We start from the raw sequence: 17314 nt of genomic DNA, 5'->3' as shown, positions 1-17314 counted from the left end.
AGCTCAGCACTACAGTAAAGCTTGAACTGGAGAGCTACAGCAGGGTGTGTGAGGCTGCTGGCACTGCATCTAGCTGTGAGGAGCTGATGGCTCTGAAGACTCTTTTCAGCCTTCCTCTTGATTCTTTTCCTCTACTTTTAGCAAGTAACTTCCCTGGGACACAGCTAATGTCCCACTTGTGGAGCACTTAGCTACCAGAACACAGGCAAATGGTATGAAAAACGAGATGTGATAACTAAAAGCCTTGTAACACATGCCGCTGCAGCTCAAGCCCTTAGTCCCAGCCTAATCTGGACTTCACACTCAAAAGACAGTAAATTCACAGGAGAATTGGGACACCCAGAGAGCCAGAAAATCTTGTGTAGAGAAATATATTTAGTGCACGTAAATATGCCTGTACTCTGCTGAAATGCAGATCTGCCATATTGTCTCCTAATCCCCATGCATGACACACTAATAAACAGGGGGGTTTAATACTTACCATCTGCGTTACAGATTGCTTCCCACACTGTGAGCTTGCTTGGTTACAGTTGTGTAGGCATCATGGAGAGATATATCCTGCAATCGACAAGCTGGCTAATCCCTCAGGGGACATTAAAATGCGCTCTGCAGTTTTCTCACTCTGTGGGCACTGGAGTCAGTTGTGCAACGTATGGCCATAGCTATATTCTCATTTCATGTCTGTCATGCAGAGATAATTAAAATCTACACATCCACCTGAGGGGAACGGTAGGGTCTCCAGATGGGTAACTGTAGTGTATTTTTCATACTGGATTAACACTTGCGCCAAAAAGCCTTGCCTGTTGCCCAACCACCTGTTAAGATTACTAACAGGGCCATCAGTGAAAACCCATGGTGGGTCCAGTGATAGGGGTCTGTGCAGACTTGCAGCTCAAAAGTATGAGCTTACCTCGCCCTTACCATTTCACGTCTCTTCTCAACGAGATAGTAATTGTAACACCTTTCTCCAGCATCACCCAGATGTCCACTCTTGGACAGTTCCCTCCCAGGATCAGGGCTATCTGGCTCTTGCAATGGAAACGAGCCACAGCATACTGGCCTAATGCAAAATACTTACTATCATTAGCCTGCAACATTAGCAATGATTATAGTATTGCAAATGAGGGATAGCCAGCTTCATTAGCAAGCCAGGAAAGAGCCTGCTTCAGCATACTGAGCTGACCACCCACTCAGTGACCTTACGCCAGAAAGGATGTATCTGGCATTGCTGTGCTGCATGGAGCTTCTCAGTTTCTCAAATAGCAGAGGCACAATGAGCCAGGCTGTAGCATAACTGTTGTCAGAAAGCCACCTAGAAGGAAAAGGCTGACCTGTGAGAGGTTCTCATATATTACCAGGGGCAGAACTGCAAGAAAAGTAACTGTCTGAAAGCTGCATGCTGTGCAGCTGGAATCCAGAAAGCCACTGGTGGAGCGATGTGAGTGCAGAGGGACCATGCCAACTTCCGCAGACCAGTATGCCAGCCTCAGTCTGACAGAGGCTTTGATATTTTTCAGCTTCTCATGCAAAAGACCACTGGCATATGCTCTTAAATGCATTTTCCCAGTTTGGTCTGGAGCTTCAAAAACCACCAGGCTTACATCAACCATGGAAAAATTCAATTCCACACCCTCCCCTTTCCGAATTTCGAATGATAAAGGATCAACAGTTATGTCTGGACCAGGGCAGCAGATATTACACACATCTTGCTTACAAAATAGCTCTGGTTTTCATGAAATAAGTTTGTTTTCCTCCTCCAGCCACTGATGACCACATGACAACCGTACAGAATAAAAGCTCAACTCCTTAGTTCTGCTCACATTCCCTCAACATTTGCTCTAATCAATTATCTTATTTCATGCAATAAGAAAAGAATGAAATTCCTGTTATGCAGCCATAATCAGTTACAGTATAAAGCTGTGTCTGTGGAACATTTCTGATTTTGAAAACTAATCATGTGCTCTGCCATTACATTTCTCTTGTAATATACTGGGCTTTTACCCAACTTGTTTCTCCCTCCTCGCCCTTTAAAAACAGTGAGGGCACGGTCTAGTCTGAGATGCCACATTCTTCCCCTGCAGAAGCTAACCAAATTGCACTGTAAGGAACATATTTACCCAGGGAGCCAGACTCTGTTTTTCTAGTTTATTGGAACATAAAAGCGCAAGCGGATGTCCCCCACAGAGGAAGACAAAAGAGCAGAGGGTGCTGCATGTGACAGTGGATGGCTGTAGGAGGATAAAAGTCCTGTCTTCACACGAAGGGCTCAATATTGATCTCTACGGCAGAGCAAGGCATGGTGAGCTCAAACTTGGTGATAACATCGGGGTGTAGGACTCCAAGTTTCCCAATGCTTTGACCTTTGGCAAGGACCTCAGCACAGCGACCAGGAAAGAAAGCAGAGCCTGTGAAGAAAGTGAGAGAAAAATCAATATTTCTCTGCTCCAAAGAAGTCAATAGGCATTTAACACAGAGAACAAAGCTTGCAGTATTAAACTGTTCTCTGTGCTGAGATGCTAAGAAGGGGCAATCACTTTCTTGCATTAACAGTTGTCATGATTGATAGAGAATGAGGAAACACTTTGAGTTAAAAATAAAATGTGCAGCCCAAAGCGTGGGCCTTTTTCACACTCCACTTGTTTTGACTAAGTTACTCTTGTAACAGAAATTAGCACAGATAAGTGGAGTCACAGGGCTACTGAAATGAAGAACTTTAGCAGGCTTCAGGCGATGTAACACCTGAATGTTTCCCACATTAGTCTGTTTAAAGAAATAAAGCTTGCTGTCATCTAAAGGGTAAGTAGGCAAGTCACACTTGATTACATGTCACATAATTAGAAACAACCTACATTCCTCATCTGGAGAAGAGCTTTTAAGCAGTTTCATATATGCTCTAGAACTGTGGAACAATGAACAATTCAAAGGAAGTCAAAGATCATCTTCCTTTTACCTCAAACCAAGCCCCAGGTTTTAAATGTTGTTTGGGAGGGTTTTGTTTTGTTGGGTTTTCTTTAAATAAATGCTGAATTCGCCCTGAAGAACCTGGAAAAGCTGTACAGACTTTTCCATGGAAAGCCTTTCCTACCTGGGAACTTACCTATGTGTGGTGGCTATACCTGCAATACATTCAAGCTGCCTCCACCATGCTTTTAATGCTACTGCCCTTGCAGACAGAGAACAGCTTTTCAACTTCTGAACAAGTTGGCAGGGGCAGGAACAGGGGCCAGTCAGCTTCCTTGCCGTCATCTCTTACTCTGCATCTTTATCTAAATAAGCCAATATCCAAAAAAACATCTTCTACAGGAAAAGCTAGTTATCAGGTATGTGCGCGGTTGCATTGCTGTGGATGAGAAACATCCCTGCTCTACTTGCTTCTGTGCCATAATGAAGACAACAGCTGAGAAGATGCTTCCAGTCCTGCTCCCTGCCTGCTCCCAACTGTCATGGTACTCAGCCCTCTAGCATCCTCTGCATCCTGCAAAAAGACCATAAGCATTTCCTAATGCAACTTACTCTATGGTTGTTCCAGATGCTATTTAAGGTTCAGGATCTGCCTAGGACATTTTACTGCATTTACAAAGAGCTATTTAAAAAGACAATAAAGGACCAAGTTAACCTCAAACCTCAGGAAGATTTGCATAACACTGATCACTAGTGGTCAAGCCCAGAGATACATTCTTTGTTAGCTCCCCAATGGAAATAATTCACTTAAGAAGTGTCTTCTATGAGGTTTGTAGTCGTAACTTGCAGCTAAAAAAATAAGAACAGCAATTAGGTCTTTTTCTTGCCCAATGTGCTGCAAGTGCAAATTAACTTAAATGTGTACTTCAATTTTGGCTGCCTTGTGAAACCCGACGGCAGTAGTAAATGATGATGACAACATTACCTAAAGGCTGTTTTAAAAAATATCCAGAACCAGTATCTTTTAAACCATCCAGTTCCAGTCTCAACTACAAGCACAAACCAGCTACTTACACTGGATGTACAAAAGTGACATTATCTAGCCCCTTGATGTTCCCGACATGTGACTTTAGCCAAACAGACACTTGCCACTGCCAAGCCGCTCTATTCAAAACAAGTGTTAAAATAAAGCTTGACGAAACAAATTTAGACAGGAAACAAATGCCACACACAGAGATCACTCTTCAGATTGTGGGTGAAAACATAACCTAAAAATAAAGTACCCTTGTAGTTAGTGGTAAAGACTTTCCTATTTGTGAATAAAGCTGGTATTGTACCAAGGATGTGAGCAACACACAGTGACGTTCTTTTAGAAACTTGACTGTAAGCTTAAGCTGGCACAAGAGCAAAAACCAAGCAGAAGTACTGGCCTGGTACTCCACTATGAGATTATAGGGAAAAAGAGCTCTGACAATATGGTTAGTTATAAAGCTGTGAGTCTGACTTATCTTTCTTCTGAGCTGCCTTATATGTAGCCTTGGGAAAGTTACTTTATCTTCTTGCACATCTAGACCCAATTAGATCATGAGACTTAACTGTTTTTAAACTTCTTGTAGACATCCACGGATGGGGTCTAAAATAATACTGCGCTCAGGCAGTCTACAAAAGGCAGTTTCCAACTGTTTTTAAACTTCTTGTAGACATCCACGGATGGGGTCTAAAATAATACTGCGCTCAGGCAGTCTACAAAAGGCAGTTTCCAAGATCTGTGCTGCTTCCCATTGTGTGAAACAATTTTATGTTTTGAGGCCCAAGAAATGCTCTGCTACCCGAGCACCACTAGTTATCGGTCTCCCAGTCAGAAGTTGGGTAGCAAATAGACAGGCAGCACCGGACTTAAAGCCTCACCTGACCCTCACATACATCACTACTGACCTTCCCTAGGAGGTTAACTTCAGTAGAAGTTCCCTTGCATTTAACTAAATAATACGCATTCGTGAAAATTTTTGAAAACTGATGGAAATTTGTGACATTATATTGGAAACTATGAAATGGCTTAATGATTATGGCATAAAGTGAAGAGTTACATTACCTAGAATCTTAACACCGATAAAATCAATCCCTTCTTACTATGAGCCTACAGCACAGCCTCATTAACACAAGTGAACTGAATCAGTGAATCACCACTGCCAAAAAGGAGGTGGTGGCTCTCCACCTGGAGAGGGGAGGAGAGTGGAATAAGCTGTTGATCTGGCAGAAAGCTTTACTAAGAAACCATACATTTAGTGTGCTCTGAATATACTGCTCCCAGCTAGGCATTAGGCATGGAGCCATATTTCTGTCTCATATGCAGCAATTGATGCTGGGCTGTGATGTTATTTTACTTTATACTTCCTTGCAGTGAAGAGGTCAACACATAATTAATATCAAGGGGGCATATTTACCTCCCCAAAGTGCAGAAAGCAGGACCTTCAAATCACCCCTCTGTTTCTACTTAATCTAACTCTGAAATGTTACTGAAAGTTGGTTACTTTCACAGTGTGGTCACTAGTGTGCCTGGTACATTGCAGACATGGCGCTTGCAGGGTATAATTCTGTGACAGGAAGAGACCAGCCAATAAGGAAATAAAAATGAAAGAACCTGTTAAAAGCTTTAGGGTCCCCATCTGTCCAGTTAACGCTTGGCTCTTGCACCAAAGAAACATGAGCTAAGGTTTACAGAGAGTTTATGAACTCTGGTTAATAATGAAACTATTATTATTATTAGGTGAATTACAGAATGCTTTAAAGCATATTCCTGCCTGCCAAAAGGGCCTCAAGACTGCATCCAGCAGACAGTGATCTAAGGTTGTCTTTGTCTTAGTAACTTCTCCTTTGACCATGCATGTAAGACAAGGAGGTTAGCTCTTGCCTGAGAATGGGTGTTGTTGACTCATGTACTCCTGCCAGGGCACCAGAATTTGAAGCAAATAAAATTTTCAGATCAAAAAGTTCAGACATTGAAAGGGAAACATATACAGGAAGAAAAAGCTCAGAAGAAAGATGAAAAATCTGAGGAGAAAGAGGGAAAAAGAGAAATGAGCATTTGCAGCTGGTGGGAGTGTTCTGACTGAGGGACCAACCATGACTAGAAAAAGAAGTCTGAGCTAGAGGAATCTCCTTGTGCTGAGGACAACCTGTAGGCTGAGGAGGACCTGAGCGACCAACAGAGCAGGACAGAAAAACAGAGGATTTGTCAGAATAACCAGGAAACAAAGGTAAGGATTTTTTTTCCTTGATTTGTGTGTTTCTGGTATTATCAAGTAAAAGAAATGGTGTTATAGACTTCTAGCAAGGCTTGGGTTATGGACTGGACTATCATGTCCAGTAAATTATAAAACCTTAGAGTGAGAGTCAAGGCTGTTTGAAAGATATGTAGTTATGCTACTTGCACATATGGAAATAAGCAAAAAATGCACACACTATTATGTTGCTTGAATAAATCACACCATAAGCTGAAGCCCAGTGTTCTTAAGCTTCAATTAAGTCTCTATGCCAGAAGGAGTCCGAAGGGTGCTTTCCCAGAAAAGTTAGCAGCTGTGCCCAGCAGCTTTTGAGCAGGAGTTCAAAGCTGACAATAGAATTTGCTGTATCTGTGTATGTAACATCATCAAGAACATTATGGTTGTGAACACCATTGTCTTCCTGAAGAAAGCAGTTGCCAAAGCACTCCTGGATGCACCATTATCAGCAGGTGTGCTAGGAAGGGGCTGTGTTTGCTGCTCGTGTAATTGTATTGAAAGGCTGCTCTTGCAGGTCTGGTTGGTTGTACCATCAAGTATGTCAAGAGCCAAAATTCATTTAAATATTGTAACTTACTATACCATCCATTTTAAGGACAATGGATTTATCACTCTTGATATAGTTAATCCTTTCTGCTCTGCACACAAACAGTACTTCATAAACTTCACCTTGAAGTGACAAGTGAGATTTCAAGGTCATTCCTGATGGAGACCTATGCAATGCCAGAGGAAGCAAGAAGGTCTAGCAATGGAAATCCATCTCTTAATATGTCAACGTTATAATTGCTAGTTATGAGAAGGGGTGGGGTGAAATATAATATGCGTTCCTAAAGAAGAGATGCCAAAGCCAGCCATGTCCTATGCTGACATACTACATGCAAGTGAAAGAAAAAAGCTACTTCTTGTGGCTGCAAGTAAGAATTTAATTTCCAATGTTCAGTGATGTAGAAATAATACATTTAATTAAAGCTTCTGTAGCATGTCCTCAAAATCTGTAATTGCCTCCCTGTATTCAGGCAACAGGGCCACTTCGATTGCTTTGGGGTAATTCTTTGGCCACTAATCCAATAGAGCATGTAGTCTTTAGCACATTTTCTGGCTAATTGACCCTCACAGAGCTCCGAGTTCCTTGCACTCTTTGTTGTCAAACACCTTGCACAGTTTCTTCTCTCTACCTTACTCTCCCTTCTTTTCAAAAAGAAATAGATTAAAGTAGTATTATAAGCCTACAGTTGCACTAAGCCTTCAAACCCACTTGCTTATTCCTATAATTTGAAGGAACATCGGAAGCTGAAGCTTAAGAAGGTAATAAGCCCTCCTCTATCGGGCCTCTAAAGTCTTTCATCTTAATTCTCCATCCCCTTAGTCACTCCAGCTGCCCTTTCACTACCTCATCCTGACTCACCTGGTGAAGTATTTACCTGTGCTACATTGGATCAAATTTAGTTTTCTAAGGCTAGATGTTGGTTTTCTCTTTAGGATCAGGTTCTTCACATTTTCAGCTAATTCTTTCTTTTGGTAGATAGGTTCAAATGCAAAGTCACAAGACACTATCAGATCAGTCAGTATTTTCAAAGGTAACTACCTTTTCTTGCCCATGTATGCAGCGAAGTCAGGCTCCCAGAAGCTCATACAAAGCAACAGCAACCTCAAAATCAGATCTTGTTATGGAGCGATTTACATTCACCTTATTTTTAGAATCACAGACATCTCAAATCTTGTACGATTTTTCAAACATGCTGAGAGATCAACTGCTCTTTTAAGTTGCACGTTGTCAGCAGTTCTTCTCCATATACCCTCATGAACAGACAACCAGACTTTGAGATCAGCAGGATACTTATTAGCTTTAGCATCTTGGTTTGTAATCCTGACTAAAGCTGTGCCAGAACAACCTCCAATCTCCTGATCACACCTAACTGTAATGAAACATCAGGAAATTCAAATCAGTACAATCAAGTTGAAGGTAAGCATCTTAGGGTTACTCTTTTTTTTTTTTTTAATTTCCCAAAGAAAATAATTAACACTTGATAAGCTGACGGAGGAAGTATCTGTATGATGTGAATGAATATGGCCTCTATTTAAAAGACATCTTTCCTTCCGGTTTCTTCGTATATTTTTTTTAAAAGCCTCCACATATAGGTCATAGCAGAAGAGGGTAAAGGGACAATCAATTATTTACCTGGATTGGTACACTGGATATCCAAAAATAGAGTTGAATATTAGAGTCCTTGTACACACAATGAGGCTAGGGAATATGGAGAACCATCCACAAATTTGTAGTGGTCAGTCAATGAATCATCTTCTTGTGTTACAAGTGAGTTGATGGTTTTAATTAATATGTATCTCAGGGAGGGTGTGAGAAAACCTAATTCTTCTATCTCATAAAAACTCTCATGCAGCTCTAAAATTGAAGGTTTTTCTATTCTGTATTTGACAATATTTAAGATTAGTAGGGATCAATCATACTGTTTTACAAATACAAACTGTGTGGAAATAATCCTAACACTGCTTGGGTCCAACAAGCAACTAACAACAGTTGTTTGTTGTGTGTTAAAGTGTCAGTGATGAATTGGGGACTGGTGTAGCTACAAACCTCTTTCCTTCATTTGCCTTGAGGAAAAGAGACCAACACAGACTTTTAGACTAGATATATTTTTCATTCTTGCTGTAGAATGCCCCAGGAGCTTTAACAGAGGATGTCTGGTGTTGCTGGACGTCAGGTTCAAGGATTTAATAGGTTTGGATATCCTCTTTATTTGCTCACAGATTATACCAGTGTCAGACATTTAAGATTACTTGGGTAAAATCGCTGTGTTCCTACTTTCCTAAGGAAAGGTAATATTTGGGTGGCAGACTTTTTGGGTCACTGATCTTGGTAACAGGTTTTCATGTACTTAGTGCTGGAGTACCAGGGTGGCTGCTTAAACAATGCATACAGAAAAACGTAAGTAGGAAACCTAGAAAGAAATCTATCAAATTCCATGTATTTTTAGAGAAAACAGTATTTGTGTATAAAGCTCAACAGATTTTGATTTCTGTGGCAGTTGTGAGAAACAGCAATTCTACAGTGGAGGTTAGTGCTATAATGGTAACTCTACAGTGCAGCTAATCTTTGCTTTTAGGCCAGTTTTATCTGATTTATTCAGATTTACCTGAAATGTTATACTTTATCCTCTCTAAAAGTCACAAATCTAAGCTGATATTGTGTCAGGGCTGTTTATAAAACTAGATAATTCCTAATCCTGAATAGAGTGCTCTTTTTTTCTTTAAGATCTCTTGCTATTTCACTTGAGTTAGAGAACATAAAATGTTGAATATTAGAAAACTTAATTTCTTTCTGTTGCATGACTGTCTTTACCCCTCTTTAAATACCTAAAGAAATAATTCCTCCTTGCAGATATCAGAATCTGTCAGAAACTGGGAAACAGTAAACCCTATTCTGTATGATAAGGGGTATAACATTACGTATGCACAGTAAGGCAGCAGATTTTAGCTTTTAGAATCTGCTTTCATACAAATACTACAGAATACCAAGAACCAGTACTAAGTCACTCTAAAAGTCTACTTTAGTATGCCATGTTTCGTTTCCACATTGTTTATACACTTCATGTCCTAGACCAAACTGTCGTCCTCTCCCAATGACTTGACATTACTTGGGGAGATAAGTAACAGCCACCCGATGTTATGCTTTCACAGCTACTACATTTCATGCCTTCCAGAAAATGACTTGACAAACTAGCATGGAATAACACATAATTAAACAAGTAATCTCAGCAGTCACTGGAACTGTTAATCATTTAGTTTTAGCAACTAAGATTTCTTTTGCAAACCAGCACCTTGTGGCTTGAAGCACAAAGATGCACCACTAGGAACAGAAATGCTTGAACTGGTCAAGTGTGAGCCAGCCCAGGGCCAGAAGTAGTGCTGAGTCTACAACAAATCTTGTTCTGTTTCTGGACCCAAACAAGGAAAGTCTGTACCCAGCACATGTACACATGAGTCTACACTAGCTCGGCATTTCTTTGGTTATCTACTGTTTTCTAATACATACACCACAAGCAAAGGTAAAAATCAATTCCTCCACCATGGTTAACATAAACTAATGTTAGGATCCTGCATTCATGTTGATTCTAAAAGTCTGAGCCAAAATCTTGCAATTTTCTGTTTAAAATTTCATTGCATAAATGTCAGAAAAGACATGTGAGATTAAATTTGGAGCACTGCCCCTCTGTCTCCATATCACAGTTCAAAAATTGAACCAGATCAGAGAACTGCTCAACTATTATCTACAAATTTGACATGATCATGATTGCTAGCATTAGCATCGCTATTGTAGTGAAAACAGACACTCAGCTGGCCTCTAGCCACAGCAGGCTGTGCAGGAGGTGAAAACGGAATTGAAGGATGAAGCTGTGGCACTGGTCAAGTGTAGCACTTTACACTAGAGAAGCTGATGCAACCGGGCCTGTGCCCTGACCCTCAGAACTTAGACACCTGCCCCTGTTCACTGAGAAAGGAGATGTGCAACTTGCTGCTATTTCTGCTACTCACTTGGATGAGCAAGTTTGTTTTTAGAGAAGGCTTTGCAACATTGAAAATACAATTTATGACTAAGAAGTAATTTTCTATTTCAAAATATAAGGAGACAGACAGAAAAAAATGGTAATTACCCAATTCTGTATTATATAACGTAAGCTCTGTCAGATGTTTAAAACTCTTGATGCAAATGAGATTTTTATCTGTTTACTTGTTATCTTTTTTTAGTCATACATCATAGCTGCCTTTGGGGGGTGGGAGGGGAAGAATTAAACTCTGAAGAGGCCTCTCCATAAACGAACAGCAGAAGAGCAAAGACTTACTGTCAGGGAGAAGAAATTAACATCTTTAGCTCAGGAAAACAAATGCCAATGATTTAGATGGTTTTGGGAGTTGATGAAAACTGGTAGAAAATGAAAAGCCTAACTGTCAGGAGAAATGCTGCTATTTCTTGAAGCATCCCTAAGTGTCAGAATAAAATGCAATGGGAAGAGAAACACTGCAATCTTTATTAGTTAGTACGTGCAAAAAGAGTAAGATAGCTCGTGTCACTTTACAGGTTGACTTGACACTCCTCCCCAGAATATTTTTGCAGTTACCACAGATTGTTTTTCTCCCACTAATATAATGCAGGAAGCATACTTCTAAATGAGTCAATTCAAACAAGTTTCTGTTCTGAAATTTTCCAAATTTGAGGAAAAAAAAAATTGTTTGTTCTCTTGTTGAACTTCTTTATTTCCTATGTGGGGGAAAATGTTTGTCAAATACGATTTGGTGATGAATGTGTAAAAGACAAAGAAGCCTAAGCCTGTCACACCTTTTATTATCCCATGCTGTGCTAAATTAGTGTACTTTAACTGACACACCCTTTCTTATGGATAATGGTTGTGCAAGCAGATTATACTTGAAGGGTATCAGGAAGGAACATCCAAAAACTTCCAGAAGAGAAGCTGAAATTAGCATAGAAATCGAAAAGCCCTCCTTGAACTTGCTTTTGATAGTTTGGTTTTGGGTTTTTTTCCATAATAAAAATCAACTGTATAACACAAAGCTAATGAAATTAGACTTATTTCCAGAACCATACTAAGGGTTTTGCAACAAACTCTTTGTGTTGTCTGGCCTAACCACATCACTTGCGACAGCAAAGACACCTTTGAGATGTCCAGTGCTACAGTGTCCTGTCAAAGTCTGATAAACCATGTTTATCTGGGGAAACTTCGAACACTGTAGACTCCTGCTTCAGATGATTAAATAATATAAGCAACCTTCCTGGTTCAGATCTCTGCCAGGTACCTCCCTGGGTGTTAATCCAGTTACAACCAAATTTGAGGCATCAGCACTAGTGTGGGAAGGTACATGTTAAGACAGAAATAAACTTGGCCTAAGTTTGTAGGGATTTAGTTCCTATAAATCTAAAATCCTGAATTTACTGGAAGAAAATAAAGCGCAGAGATAACAGACAACTAAAGGGACATTAAGCGAGCAGCCACAGCCATTTTATTAGATAGTTTGAGTTGTTAGGACCATAATTTTTCACGTAACTAAGCTCCCTTGATGCTGCAGGGAAAACCGCTCAAGAGAAAAGAATGAGAAAGTAATTAGAAATTAATTAGACGTCAAAGTAGTGGCCAACAGTGCAAAAGCCATGGGAACTAGTGACAAATATCAAATTTTGTACGATGCCTTATAATTAAGCAATTGTAATGACCAATGCTGGAACTCCTGAGACCCCTTGTAGAACGAGGGTAATACATTTAAAAGTACTAAAATCAGTCAGATTTAAAAATAAAAAATAAAAATCAACAAATGTGTCCTTACCTTTTAGTGTTAATTAATAAAGCTGACTCCGAGGCAGAGTTAAAAAATAAACAGAAAAATAGGACTGGAAGATTGGGAGATCTTCAAGAGCAATTTGATAAACAAGTAGTACTAGTGTCAAAACAAAAACTGGGAACATCTTTGGTTAAAACCCTACCCATATTTAGTGCTGAAGTGAAAGGGGTCAAAAATCAGAAAAGCAGCTCACAGAGAAAACTGAGAGAAACTGCATTTCATAAAATGTGATTAGTAACAGCGGCTGAAAATCCATCGAGAAAACTGAATGAACTAGGGAAGATTAATGACTGGCAACAATAAAGACAGCATTAGAAGGATTTTTAAGGATACTGGACACAAATTGTACATAGAGTACTTTCATCTGTTAACAAGACTGGCTGAACTTCTTATGTGAGACAGAAATGTTTAAGTTTTTAATAGATATTTCTTTTCATCTGGGGCAAATAATGTATTCTTGAATAATAAGGTGTCTTACAGTCCACTAAAGAATATGTTTGGTGACATTTACCAGGACTAGGATGTTTCTGAGCTGCTGGGAGTCTTAGGCACCAGAATTATGGTGCAATTCTCAAAGCAAATCTCCTGCTTGCTGCTGTTAACTTACAGTAACAATACTGGGAATTCTGCTGTACTAGAAAAATTTAACGTGGTCCCAGTATTCCAAGGTGATGATCTAGATTGATTGTAAAGAAAAAAAATATTAGGGAATTAGCAAATGTTAAATTCAAAGGACTTTACTCCAGTCCATTACCAGCAGATTATTTTTTTTTATTGAAAACAGATGTTGTCAAACAATTCTGATTATTTGCCAAACTTGTAATTTGAGACTGTAAACACAATTTCAAGGATGCAATAGCACCTGTGAAGTATCTATATTTGAACAACAATTAAATAGATTAAGTATTGACTGTTATCTTCTAGTATGACACAAATGGTATTTGATGGCTTCATAGTAAAATTGGCACATTTCCTTTAGTTATCTCTGAGTAAACAGACAATTATTGACATTTACGAACAGTGTAATGGCTGCCAAGACAGACAACTGAAAGGCCAGGATTGCCATTAAGAGCAATCAAGCTACAGTTCCTTAAAATAAAACGGGTATTAATAATGCCAAGTTCAACAGGGTATTCAACATCAGTGTATCTCAGTCTCCCAGTTTAAACTGATCCCAGAGATAGCCAATTCTATACGTGTAACTCTGAATTAGTGCCAGACTTTCCTCCTCTTGTCTTGCAAATTGAGGTTCACAGTCTAAATCTTCTTTTAAAATTGTCTGTTGTATAATTATTATTATGAAAGCAAATGTTTATTGATGTTCTTAGTTATGCAGGTAACTATTACACCTCTGATTTCACAGCTAAACCTTACTAAATGAAAAGCTATTACTGTGATTTACTGTGGAATTAAAATTTTCTACACTTTACCACACCTTTCATTTAATTAAACAAGGGCAATAAAAAGAAGGGAGTGCAATTTCTCTTTTTTCAACAACTGTCAATTACTGAAGGAAGCAAGACTTAATATGCATTTATTAAGGTGTTGCTGAAAACATACCCTTGAAATTAAGGGAATTGAAATTCAGATTACCTTCCAAGACAATTATGAGAATGCCTCTAGCTTTCAATTCAAGGTAATTGAAATCAATGAAAGTAAACTCAAAAATAAATGATTTTATTAAATTACCTGACAGTATATGACCAAATTTCTTGGCTCTTTCTACTCATCTTTTTATTGTTTAAGAAGTTCGATTTTTATTTTGTTTGCCTCCTAATTGTACACATCCACACAGATCTTTACATTCCACTAATGGTATAGAGCTAGTTAAAATTTCAAGAGTTTTAAGCAAAAATTTTTGTTATGGAGCACATACAAATCTGAGGATTGATGCAATAATTGTAGTCTCTTCAACCTATGTTCGATTATGGATGCCTGTGCTATAAAACAAAAAAAAAAAAAAAACACCAAACCAAAATGATTTTCTAGGTCAGTTCTTGTAGGATTCACTAATGCATAAAAAAGTCTGTGCATTTTGAAATAATGGGTAGCATTTCACAGTTCTGTCTTTGTCATTTTGTATATTTAGTGGTAATAAGAAAAAAACAAAAGGTTCCATTAGTAACTTTAAGAAACTGAAAAGCACTGAGTGCCAAATGTACACTGAAATCCGTGAATTCAGTCAGAACCCTCTCTTCCTTGAGGCTGCTCTACACAGCTCTTCATTTATTAGCTAGCTCAGATTACACCAAAGTGTAGTGCAAAGGCCAGGGGAACATCACAATTTCACCCATATTTTCTAGCAGCTGTACTTTTTTCACAGGTGTTGCTATAAAGGCAAAAAGACTCTGACCTTAAGGTCAAATCACAGGGCACTTAGGTGTTAGTGGAACAGAAGGAGCTTAAATAACCATGATTTGCACATATGGACCAACAGGACTATAGTGCAGACATTTAATTTTTCAAAGTGAATCTGGAAAAGAGGCAAATATGTGCCCAATGGATCTCTATCTGTTCTTTGTTGCTTATTTAAAACAACTTCTTTTTTTTGCCTATACTGTTTTCCAGTGATGACTAGAACTATGTTAATCAGTTATAAGGAATAAACCCAGCTGGCCTAAAACCCTACCTTTTCACTGTGTCGCTTACTAGTCAAAAGTTTTGCTTAAGATCACATACAGAAAAAGTATCTAAGCTCTTTCTAAATCAGAGTCATAGGATAAACCCATTTTTCACTGTACAAATTTGTAATTTGGCACAGGCAATAAAAAAGCATGCTCCATAAAGATGCATCTAAAAATCCATGCCACGTGTCAAGTTCTGATTTAAAATCTCTGAAGTAACTTGCACTGTTCTGAATTATTTCAGTGTCCTGCAGTCATGGAAAATGTTACAGGGTCTTTTTTGTTTTTCCCACTCAGCAACTGACCTTGCTGTGATTGCTGCTGACATCTTCCCTCTCACACATGCTCAACTAACAGATTGCAAATGAAGTTTTAAAAAGTCCCAAACATTTCTAACCAACAAAACCTCATAATCAAACAGAATCCCTCAAACTACTTCTATTTCCAACCATCTCTGCAGTGAAGGTCTTTTAAGTAAGTTGGTGCAGTGACACTTCATTCACTATGGCATCAGAGTACCAGCCATCTGCATTGTTACCAAGGTTAAATTCCGATGTCAGTAGAACTGAAAATCTACATGTCACCCCAGGAGATTTTCCGTATCACTGGTGAAACAGAAAGTAGTAGGCACTTCTTTCTCTTTTTTTTTTGGTCTATAGCCAAAAGCCACAAACTGCTTGTAATATATTGCATATGACAAGGCATAATCCATCCTTTACACTAAATGCATCGTAGAGTAATGTCATGGGAATGCAGGGACTTCGAATGGGCACTACAGATCCCTGCATTCCCAGAATACTGAACAGCACTAACATTTAGAAATAGCTTCTCTGCTGTTAGGATTATTTTTTGAGGTCTTTTTTCCAGTTTCTCGAAGCCAGTCACACATCACTGAAATGCTACAGTACAGAATATAAAACACTTGCAAATATTTTCAGTACTAAAGCAAACTCTTCATATGTCTGGAACCAGAACACTATTAAAAAATGAGGTACAGAAGGGTTATGAAAAGGAATGTAACAGTTTGGTTTGACTTCAGTAACAGCTGAGTATAGAACTCCCAGAGGCTCTTCTAACCCTCCCACAGCACTCCCTTTCCAAATAAGAAGCTTTGGTATTATCTGTTATGTGCTTGGCAGAATTAGAACAAGAAGTACAATTGTTTAAACATTCATCTAGTCAATCTGGGAATCCTGTCAATAATATTCTAATAAACCTGTTGAAAGTCTGCCTAAGTAACACTGAGCAAAACAGTACTTTGTCAAAAAATGGGATGAAAAAAAGTATGTCAATATTATGACACAAATGTGCATTAAAGTGCTAGGAGACCACTTAGTTGAAGTGTGATGTTTGATGTCTTGGCAGTGCACTGCAAAACAGGGAGACATCTAACAATTTTTCATTAAAGTTCTATGAATAGTCAGACCGTGAGGGACTTTCTGTCAGTGCCATTTTTTCCAGTAAGTGCAGAACAGAGGGACTTCTTCAAGCTAATTCAAGTCAGTGTCTCGTATCTCTGAACACCAATGCATGATGTGATCACAAAGCAAAATCATAGCTGCTATCCCTGCTTTTCTTGCCTTTCTATATTGTATTGACTACGCTGTTGTTATAGAATCGATTAGTTGCTGATGCTTGCTCTCTTGCATCAACCTATGCACTCTCAACGAAATAATGGGGTCAACCTGCTTGCTTTCTCTCTTACATGCTATATGCATGTACACAGAGCAGATTTTGCACTTAAGGATGTCATTTCTAATTCATGTGTAGCTGTATGGAGAAGGAAGTGGGCTGTTATACAACTATTTGTCTATGTAGCAGGTTCAGGCTCAAAGACAGCAGGTCTATGAAAAAAGATATAAAGTATATATGTTCATATGAATATATAAATTAAAGTACACATGAATAAAAGCAATAGATAAAGCTATAAATTAAAAGACCAGGTGTAAGAAGTAGTCTTTTCCAGGCACTGTTAACCAAAGAGAAAACAGTGAATACCTGGCATATTAATTAGTTCAATGAACTCCTACCTACCCTTGCAATCAGGAGATTAATTCATTATAAACAGTCCATGAAGCTCATGGCATATGCTTTACTATGTTTCCTTTAACTGTCAACTCGCTATTTACATAAAACTAC

General features: G+C 38.8%; 1 protein-coding gene across 3 annotated transcripts in view; it reads right to left on the bottom strand.

Moving 5' to 3' along the window:
* Positions 1-2167: 2167 nt before the first annotated feature.
* FARSB (phenylalanyl-tRNA synthetase subunit beta) overlaps positions 2168-17314 on the bottom strand; it is a gene marked incomplete at its 5' end in the record, with an annotated part of 41436 nt that continues 26289 nt past the window's right edge. The window contains 2 exons of one of the 3 annotated variants that reach the window (XR_013957422.1): positions 2294-2405; positions 7768-8098. Coding sequence is in view for 2 of the 3 variants with exons in the window: in XM_080623311.1 (XP_080479437.1) it covers positions 7866-8098 (233 nt within the window). Of the gene's footprint in view, positions 2406-7643; positions 8099-17314 lie in introns of those variants that run through there. The other 2 variants (XM_080623312.1, XM_080623311.1) reach the window with 2 other exon arrangements.

This window comes from Psittacula echo (assembly GCF_963264785.1).
Source record: "Psittacula echo genome assembly, chromosome: 7".
Taxonomy (NCBI): Eukaryota; Metazoa; Chordata; class Aves; order Psittaciformes; family Psittacidae; genus Psittacula; species Psittacula echo.
Note: the sequence above shows the minus strand (reverse complement) of the source record. Positions and strands in the feature narration are given on the sequence as shown.